The 10633-nt window shown below is 34.1% G+C and overlaps 1 protein-coding gene across 6 annotated transcripts in view; it reads left to right on the top strand.

Annotated features, from left to right (window-relative positions):
* LOC129743966 (serine-rich adhesin for platelets-like) overlaps positions 1–10633 on the top strand; it is a 274223-nt gene that overhangs the window by 188012 nt on the left and 75578 nt on the right. For all 6 annotated transcript variants that reach the window (XR_008736758.1, XR_008736757.1, XM_055736227.1 and 3 more), the window contains exons 3-4: positions 4668–4985; positions 8890–9344. Coding sequence is in view for 4 of the 6 variants with exons in the window: in XM_055736227.1 (XP_055592202.1) it covers positions 4668–4985; positions 8890–9344 (773 nt within the window). In the remaining 2 variants the exon portion in view is untranslated. The remainder of the gene's footprint in view (positions 1–4667; positions 4986–8889; positions 9345–10633) is intronic.

Genomic DNA, 10633 nt, shown 5'->3' with positions numbered 1-10633 from the left:
GGAAAAACAAATCTACAATGCTTTAAATGGTAAAAATGTATTTTGGTTGACCTTTTGGACGAATTATTAACCATATATTGCCATTCGGAAAAAAAAAATGATTTGAATTTGAATTAAACCGAAACTCTGCTTTTCTAATTTTACTCTGTTTGAGAAGAAAATCATCTATGGAATGCTCAATTGGGAATCTTTTTGTTCATAAAAACAAGCATGTTGAAATTGATACTTTTGTATGTTATTTGACGTTGAAGTTGTTGAATACTCAAACCATTGACCCCCATGGAGGGTGTACAAGCTATTTTAGTCGCCTGTTATGATACCCCTTCTCAGAAGGGAGCAGCACTGAGCGTATAGAAAGAATTTTTGATAAGTTACATGGGTCTGCTCTTGGGTTGATACGTTTTTGCTTTTTCCAAGTGTGTTTAAAACTTCAACACCTATCAAGCTTTCTTCTATTGGCGCACTTATACCTGTCTATCCGAATTTCTTTCATCTATATATATATATAAATGATTGTTTGTCTGCCTGTCTGTTCCCTATAGACTTGAAAACTACTGTGAAATTTGGCATGTACGAGTTTATGAGGTCGGGGAAGGTTTCTAAAATACTTTCAAACGTCTCTGACTTAAAGAAAGGGGGGCTCCCATACAAAATTAATAAAAACATGACACAATTCGAACAATTTTTGACAACTACTGAACCGATCATGAAATTTGGTATGTAGCCGTTTTCAAGACCAAGAATGATTTCAATAATGCTTTCAAACCCCTCCGAATCTAAAAAAGGGGGATTCCCATACAAAATTAACAAAAATTTTGACACAATTCGAACAATTAATGGGAACAACTAAGCCGATCAACGATAAATTTGGTGTGTAGCCGTTTTCAAGACCGAGAATGGTTTCTATCATACTTTCAAACCGATTGGAATCCGAAGGGGGAGGGGGTCCTATACAAAATACACGATAAAACACGATACAATTCGAACAATTTCCGACAACTACTGAACCGATGAACATGAAATTTGGTATGTAGCCGTTTTCAAGATCGGAAATGATTTATATAATGCTGTCAAACCCCTCCGAATCTAAAAGCGAGGGGCTCCCATACAAAATTATAACAAATTTGACACAAATCGAAAAAAATTGGAAATTACTAAACCGATCAACGAGGATGTGTAGCCGTTTTCAAGACCAAGAATGGTTTCTATGATACCTTCAAACTCCTCGGATTCCAAAAAAGGGGAGGGGCTCCTATTCAAAATACACATAAATTTCACACAATTCGAACAATTTGCGGAAGCTACTGAATCGATCAACGTGAAATTTGTTGTGTAGCCGTTTTCAAGAACGGAAATGGTACTTTCAAAGCCCTCCGAATTCAAAAGGGGAGGGGTTCAAACAAAATTATGAAAAATTAAACTACATTGAAACAATCCACGAAGATTTTTTACTAAATTGATAAACGTAAGCGTTTTGACTTAATGGGATGATTTATTGAATTGACAATTGAGTTTTATTCAAATTAGATGAAAATTTACTATTGTATAAAAAGACGCTTTCCATTTAAATAAATGAACACTCTCATATTCAATAAATGTAACGTACAAATTATTAACAAAAACAGTGTCCGAAACGTTAAATTCGTCTGTGTTCAAATACTCCTCCCATTTCGATGTTTTTGCGTTTGTTTATTGTACTGAAGATCCCTCCTATTTTTTCTTAAGGGTGGCTCCATCAACATTCAAGTTACGTTGAGACTCAAGTCAATCTAGAAGCTCAGAAGCCATGAAAAATAATTCGCTTCTAAAAAGTGATAAATTTTAATTAAAAATGAAGTTTATTTGATATTTGTTTGAACAAATATTTTTTTCCATGGTAGGGGTAACAAAGCACACCGGATCAGCTAGTATTCTATAAAAATAAAAAAATCTCTCTAGTTCTTCATTTCGCCATGAAGTCTTACTTTGGAAGCTGGAAGATGTTCAACATTTTCAATTTACCAAAATCTTTTTTACTAAGCTTTACTTATCTTTGAACCCTTGTTTTGAAAGCTATTTTCTTACGTCTTTCATTTTGAAGATTTCTTTTTCTTAAAATTTAAATAAGGAATTTGGCAAAAAAAATCTTTTTTCATAAGAAATAATAAACTGTTCGGAATTCAACCAGACCGAACTGAACGTCAAATTGAAAAAAAAAGTTATCTATTGGAGCGGATGCAAAACGTATCGAACTCCAAACCCCCTTTGAAAATAAGGAAATAACCTTAGTGTTTTTCTTCTCCGTAATCAGTCGGACATGATCAGTCGGTGTCCTGCAGATGAGCAACATCGAGTCCAAAACCAGTCGACGAAGAGATTATTTCAGGTTAATTTTTTTCCTTTAGTAAGAACGTTAAGTATTGTGTCCTGTAATACGTCGTGTGTTATTTGTGGATTCTTTTTTTAAACGAACTTATTTTACACGATTTTATTTTAAACGTTTTTTTTAAACGCTTTTCTCGAAATAAGACGATTTTCGAACATGTCAAAAACAGGTTCTAGACATGCTCGCTTTTTGCCAAATCACTCTTGGGTGGTAAATTGATTTGGACGTTGCTGCCCGACAGAAACATGGGTCGGAATGGCCACTTAGAGACTCTGCGGAAGTTCCGGAACAACCGTGGCTTAAAACCCAAAACAGATCTATCCAAATCAAATTTTTGAGCTCAAATCACCTCAGAGTGGTCTACCTGGTTGGAAATGATAGATTTACAGTCCAAGTTGGCCACTTTACTCGAAATGAGTAAAGTCTTGTTTTGCACGAACACAACAATCGTGTAAAAAAAGAATCCAGTGTATTACTCAAAAAACTTGGCAACAGGGCAATTCAAAGAAAGTATGGAGTGTTTAAAAACCTCTACCACTTTTTTTTTAATTTCTCGTAGATATATTCCTATTCAAAAAGCTAAGAAGTTTGTTTGTTCAAACTATATGGAACAATATGGAAGACCTGCGATTCGATGCAGCAACCAAATTGCCGAGCATATTGTAAGGACAAGGCTTTAGGTTAAGGTTGCCAGAAAGCCCAGTTATAACCAGGTTTGCCCGGATAGTTAATTCCAAATTTGACAAAAGTCCGGTACGGACCGGTTGCCTGGATTTCAATGGAAAAACCCGGATTTTGCATGGATTTATTAACTTTATTTGCCAAAACAAACAAAAAATCAAATTGTGTTGTAAAAATTGTTATTTAAGCGTCCAAAACGACATTTGCATGAGCAAGTTTTAAAAAAATAATCATGAAAGGTTTTTTGAAAGCCCAGATTTAAAAACTGGTGATGGAATAAAAAAAAAAATTCTCAAGTTTTTTTCTTGAATTGTGTTGAGTAACTCCTGGATGTTGGCCAAATTTTCCCGGTTATTGCCCGGATTTTTTGTCGACATGTTAGAATCAAATGCCCGGATTTTGCCAGATCTTAAGATAAAATAGCCCGGATTTGTCCGACCCCTGGCAACCTCACTTAAATAAGATGCCATCTTCAGTATGAGAGTGGGGAATCGTTGAATAAATTCTAACGGTCGCCATGGAAAGTTCCCTATTCTTAAGCAACAGGAAAGCAATCCTTCAGATATTTTTTTTTTTCATTTAGCTCTCTCCAAGCAATTTACCCACACCTTACGCTACAATCGAAACCTGGCGGCAGGCTCGCAAAACTGTCACCCGTTCGTCCGTCTCGTCGTCGTCCACTTTAATTAGATCGTGTGACAATCGGCGCCTTCAAACCAACGTGTATGTACCCGCGATTTTTTACGCATGACCGCCTCGTGCTACCCTACAGGCGATTACAATCTATAAATGGCAGCCAAATCGATCAATTAAGTATGCTTACTTGCTCTGGTACTTATACCACATCACTTCTGGACAATATGTATGATGGAAGCTGTCCTCCAAATAATTGATGTTTGTGGATAAAAAACTAATATCGTGCTCAGTTGATTGAGAAGTTGGGTGCGGTTTCGTTGCAACCATCATAAATGCGAACGATTTGTCTATTTGTTCAGGCTCATGTCTTATGGAACTTTAACTCATGTATGTCACCGTTTTGCGGAGTACTTTTTCGAAAGGGTTTATGTCGTTTGCAACTGGAACTGAGGTTTTTCGTTTTTTGTTAAAATTCTTTTAAATTTTCGACATCGTTGAAGAAGTCTTTGGATTGAATTTCGACCTTTTGAAAGAGTTTGAACATTTTAAATAATGCATGGAAAATTGCTAAAAACGGTGCAAATTAGGGTTGACGATCGATTTAACACGCTCCAGTCGTCGTCGGCAAAGTGAAACGACGATTGATCAAAATCAATCTAGGCTGCGTTAATCGGTGTGGTGCGACTTCTGGTTTCTTTTTGTTGTTGCGAGATTTTTATCGCTTGATTACTTATGCAGTTTGGCTTCGATTTAATTGCCTGTATCCGCGAAATTTGGAATGTCGAAAAAGACAAAATTTTGGAAGATTTTTATCGTTTAAATTGTGATTGTTAGTTTTTTTTATAATTTGTATCAACGTACTTTCAAAAAATTTTTTTTGTCTTTTTTTAAGAGGTTTTCAGCCACAGGCTGGTTCACCTTTACTTTCAAAATTGAAATAAATCATAATCAAGCAATTTTTTTTATTTTTTTTTTTTATTTATAGATGGTAACACAGAACATGTCCTCGCCCGATGGCAGCACCCAGCACACGCAAAAGAAGCAGATGGAAATTCTCCAGGCGCGAACAGCATCTGGCTCGCTGCAGGTTGTCCGGGCTCAAACCGTTCAGACCACCTCATCCCGGTGGTCTTCCTCTACGCTACATTCGGAAATAAGCTCCAGCTCCAGCAACTCAGACAGCAGACACAAAACATCCGCCTTGAATGGTTATTCCAATCATCATCCTTCATCGGGATTTTCGAGACTTCATCATCAGGAACAGTTTCTCCACAGGCCACCCGTGAGCGCCGCTAGATTACTGGTAAGATTAGTTACTCTTAAAACAGTTCAACTTTTTCAGTCATATTCAAATTCAAATTTGTAGAAACATTCGAACTTTCATCATTCATTTCACTACCTGGACCTTGAACTTGTTTACAATACTTCCGCGAGAGTTGTTGCAAAAAAAAAACCTCAATGGAAGCCAAGGTCATTACCATAAAATCATACTCGGTATTCTCAAAGGCCGGAGGACGTAATTCCTCGGAACAAAAACTGCTCTCAAACTTGTGATGAGCCAATGTGTGGGCGTACCCATAAAGTCGTCTCGTCTCATTCATCTCAAGACGAGGCGAGACAACAATTGGATGTGTTTTGCATGAATGGCATTCCGGCCACCGACCATTTGTGGGGTGAGCAAAATGCGATGGTCATTGGAGATGCCATAATGTCTATTGTGCAGCCCCTCGAAGGCTACCGTTTCCTAAGCTCAGCTTCATTGAAGGCGTTCAATTGTTGTTGAGAGGGGTTTGAATTTGTCGTTGTAATGCCCATACGTCTGTATTTCCTGTCGGGAAGAAGATTCTCATTTTTGATCGATAAGCAATACAAATATTGACATGCGGAATAGAACAAAACCGTGATCAGCATTTTTTTAAATTTAAATGAAGTCTTAGATAAGAGAATTTGTTCTAATAGTAACTCATTGAAACTTGATCAACCATTGTCATTTCAGTAACTGAGAACTGGAAAGTGAAAACTGGAAATTGGAAACTAGAAACTGCAATATGAAAACTGGAAACTTGAATCTGGTTAGTGGAAACTGAAAACCGGAAACTATAAACTGGAAACTGGAAACTGGAAACTGGAAACTGGAAACTGGAAACTGGAAACTGGAAACTGGAAACTGGAAACTGGAAACTGGAAGCTGGAAACTGGAAACTGGAAACTGGGAAATGGAAACTGGAAACTGAAAACTGGAAATTGGAAACTGGAAACTGAAAACTGGAAAATGAGCACTGGAAACTGGAAACTGGGAACTGGAAACTGGAAAATGAAAACTGAAAACTAGAAACTGGAAAAAAGTGTCATTTTTGTCATTTTTGTCATTTTTGTCATTTTTGTCATTTTTGTCATTTTTGTCATTTTTGTCATTTTTGTCATTTTTGTCATTTTTGTCATTTTTGTCATTTTTGTCATTTTTGTCATTTTTGTCATTTTTGTCATTTTTGTCATTTTTGTCATTTTTGTCATTTTTGTCATTTTTGTCATTTTTGTCATTTTTGTCATTTTTGTCATTTTTGTCATTTTTGTCATTTTTGTCATTTTTGTCATTTTTGTCATTTTTGTCATTTTTGTCATTTTTGTCATTTTTGTCATTTTTGTCATTTTTGTCATTTTTGTCATTTTTGTCATTTTTGTCATTTTTTTCATTTTTGTCATTTTTGTCATTTTTGTAATTTTTGTCATTTTTGTCATTTTTGTCATTTTTGTCATTTTTGTCATTTTTGTCATTTTTGTCATTTTTGTCATTTTTGTCATTTTTGTCATTTTTTGTCATTTTTTGTCATTTTTTGTCATTTTTGTCATTTTTGTCATTTTTGTCATTTTTGTCATTTTTGTCATTTTTGTCATTTTTGTCATTTTTGTCATTTTTGTCATTTTTGTCATTTTTGTCATTTTTGTCATTTTTGTCATTTTTGTCATTTTTGTCATTTTTGTCATTTTTGTCATTTTTGTCATTTTTGTCATTTTTGTCATTTTTGTCATTTTTGTCATTTTTGTCATTTTTGTCATTTTTGTCATTTTTGTCATTTTTGTCATTTTTGTAATTTTTAATTTTTGTAATTTTTGCAATTTTTATAATTTTTGAATTTTTTGTCATTTTTGTTTTTTTTTTGGTTTTTTTTTAGTTTTTGTCATTTTTGTAATTTTTGTAATTTTTGTAATTTTTGTAATTTTTGTAATTTTTGTAATTTTTGTAATTTTTGTAATTTTTGTAATTTTTGTAATTTTTGTAATTTTTGTAATTTTTGTAATTTTTGTAATTTTTGTAATTTTTGTAATTTTTGTAATTTTTGTAATTTTTGTAATTTTTGTAATTTTTGTAATTTTTGTAATTTTTGTAATTTTTGTAATTTTTGTAATTTTTGTAATTTTTGTAATTTTTGTAATTTTTGTAATTTTTGTAATTTTTGTTATTTTTGTAATTTTTGTAATTTTTGTATTTTTTGTAATTTTTGTAATTTTTGTAATTTTTGTAATTTTTGTAATTTTTGTAATTTTTGTAATTTTTGTAATTTTTGTAATTTTTGTAATTTTTGTAATTTTTGTAATTTTTGTAATTTTTGTAATTTTTGTAATTTTTGTAATTTTTGTAATTTTTGTAATTTTTGTAATTTTTGTAATTTTTGTAATTTTTGTAATTTTTGTAATTTTTGTAATTTTTGTAATTTTTGTAATTTTTGTAATTTTTGTAATTTTTGTAATTTTTGTAATTTTTGTAATTTTTGTAATTTTTGTCATTTTTGTCATTTTTGTCATTTTTGTCATTTTTGTCATTTTTGTCATTTTTGTCATTTTTGTCATTTTTGTCATTTTTGTCATTTTTGTCATTTTTGTCATTTTTGTCATTTTTGTCATTTTTGTCATTTTTGTCATTTTTGTCATTTTTGTCATTTTTGTCATTTTTGTCATTTTTGTCATTTTTGTCATTTTTGTCATTTTTGTCATTTTTGTCATTTTTGTCATTTTTGTCATTTTTGTCATTTTTGTCATTTCTGTCATTTTTGTCATTTTTGTAATTTTTGTAATTTTTGTAATTTTTGTAATTTTTGTAATTTTTGTCATTTTTGTCATTTTTGTCATTTTTGTCATTTTTGTCATTTTTGTCATTTTTGTCATTTTTGTCATTTTTGTCATTTTTGTCATTTTTGTCATTTTTGTCATTTTTGTCATTTTTGTCATTTTTGTCATTTTTGTCATTTTTGTCATTTTTGTCATTTTTGTCATTTTTGTCATTTTTGTCATTTTTGTCATTTTTGTCATTTTGGTCATTTTTGTCATTTTTGTCATTTTTGTCATTTTTGTCATTTTTGTCATTTTTGTCATTTTTGTCATTTTTGTCATTTTTGTCATTTCTGTCATTTTTGTCATTTTTGTCATTTTTGTCATTTTTGTCATTTTTGCCATTTTTGTCATTTTTGTCATTTTTGTCATTTTTGTCATTTTTGTCATTTTTGTCATTTTTGTCATTTTTGTCATTTTTGTCATTTTTGTCATTTTTGTCATTTTTGTCATTTTTGTCATTTTTGTCATTTTTGTCATTTTTGTCATTTTTGTCTTTTTGTGTCATTTTTGTCATTTTTGTCATTTTTGTCATTTTTGTCATTTTTGTCATTTTTGTCATTTTTGTCATTTTTGTCATTTTTGTCATTTTTGTCATTTTTGTCATTTTTGTCATTTTTGTCATTTTTGTCATTTTTGTCATTTTTGTCATTTTTGTCATTTTTGTCATTTTTGTCATTTTTGTCATTTTTGTCGTTTTTGTCATTTTTGTCATTTTTTTTAAAGGAGGACATTTTTGGAAAAATGATAGTTAGCCAAAAAATGTGTTTAAACATTCAACTCGCTAGAGAGATTGAATGCCCCACTGTCATAAAAATTACGCAAGCTTAGCAAAATCAGCCGTTTCCATTGATCGTTCGCTTTGGAAGCTGTCAATACAAAGCTCGCAGATAGAAATGAGTAAAATCTCACAATCTGTGTCCCATCATCGATCAGCGATATTTATGACACGCTGAATAATTCATGAAGTATCTCCAACACACAACAAAGGTCCTATACCTAGCCTACTACAAAATGCAATTTTATTGAACAAACAAAACAACACAAAACTTCACACCACCGACCGTTTTTTTTTTTCTTTCAATCTGTCACCCCCACAGAATCTGGCAGCAGCATCGTCAGCATCCATCAGCAGCAGCAGCAACAACAACAACTTCCTACACAGTTCTAGCGGCTCTCCTCTGACGACAAATCATCCCTCGTCCTCCGCCGCCCATTCATTGCTAGCGAACACAACGACTTCATTGTCATCGTCGTCGTCGTTGTCGTCAGCCAACAACGGTTCATCAACGGGTTTGCTGCTCAATGGCCACAATCATCATCATCATCACACTAGTTTTGGAAGTAACAGCTTCAGCAAGAGCTCCACTATTAGTTCCAGCAGTAGTTCCAGTGGCCCAGTGGTGCAAATTGCAGATAGTGTGGGAGGATTAACAGCAGCATCCCACCACAATCACCTCCTTAATAGGTCCCCACACGATAGCAGCAGCAGCAGCAGTTGGTTCGATAAATTCAAAGATATCAGCGTGAAGGAGAAACCGGCCGATGCCGATAGGTGAGTTCTGCTATTTCATATGAAATCTATATTTATCTAGCCTTCTAGAGAGAATAACCAAGTATTCATGCTTATCTATAGTCCAACGGGCCGGATAGAATTTTATTGCATGTCCCATTTTGATCAAGATTCAAAATTTTGGAATTTAGGAAGGTCTTGTATCTTGAGTGGCATAACAATCAACCTAACTTAACTCAGATTCCTTCAACAAATATGAAACATAGAAAGAAGTTATATCCAACTCAAATAATGTCCTCTATTGCAAGAGAGAATAATCACCGGTTGAAGCTTTTATGCAGACTTTTCTTTACAGAACTGGTGTCATTTATTTAATTAATTAGTATTCCGTCTCACGACATAACCTGATTCCATCACTCGGTCCATGGCATCCATTCTCCAAGTTCTCGGACATCCCACATTCGCCAGATCACGCTCCACTTGGTCTAATCACCTCGCTCGTTGCGCCCCTGCTCGTCTCTTTCCTACCGGATTAGCAGCGAACACCTGTTTTGCAGGACAATCGTTCGGCATTCTCGCAACATCTTTTTCTCAGTGTATCCGGCAAGACTTCACCAACTTCTGGATACTGGGTTCGCCGTAGAGTCGCGCGAGCTCGTGTTTCATCCTTCTCTTGCACAACGTCAATATCGTGGTTCTTAACACTCATCGGTCGAATAATCCGAGTGTGCGCAGGTCCTCCTCGAGCAATATCCACGTTTCGTGCCTGCAGGGGACAACCGATCTAATTAGCGCCATGTCGGGTAACTGTTCGTGAGAGGGCTAAATCTTTTCGACCGCAGTTGTTTTTGGAGTCCATAATAGGCACGACTTCCGCTGATCCTTCGCCACCGTTCTTCTCCGACGATCGTGACCTTGTTATCTGGACAAGCAGGCTCGATCGGTCTCGAATCCGCAGGCCAGCACATACTTCGACTTGGAAGTATTATTCATCAACTCAATCCTTTCTGCTTCGCGTTTCAGTTTGCGATAGATCATCGCCTCCGCCGCAGATGATCTAGTATCTATGTCAATGTCGTCGGCAAAGCAGATAGGGTGATTTGCCAATCGTTGCACAGCTAAGCACATGATTTTGGTGTTTATGCTGTATTTTAGTCATTTCAACCAAATTCACTTGATTTTTTTTTGTCGATGCACTCATACAGGATTGGTCAACAAGATCCAAAAGTTGAAGTGTTCGAAAAAAGTGACTTAAAAATTTAAAAAATCATTTAAAACAGCTTGTCTGTGCCCAATAGTTGCACAGGCAAATTTTGTGTCGTGCATAATGT

Source organism: Uranotaenia lowii, chromosome 2, assembly GCF_029784155.1.
Source record: "Uranotaenia lowii strain MFRU-FL chromosome 2, ASM2978415v1, whole genome shotgun sequence".
Lineage (NCBI taxonomy): Eukaryota > Metazoa > Arthropoda > Insecta > Diptera > Culicidae > Uranotaenia > Uranotaenia lowii.
This window is presented reverse-complemented; position numbering and strand designations above follow the sequence as displayed.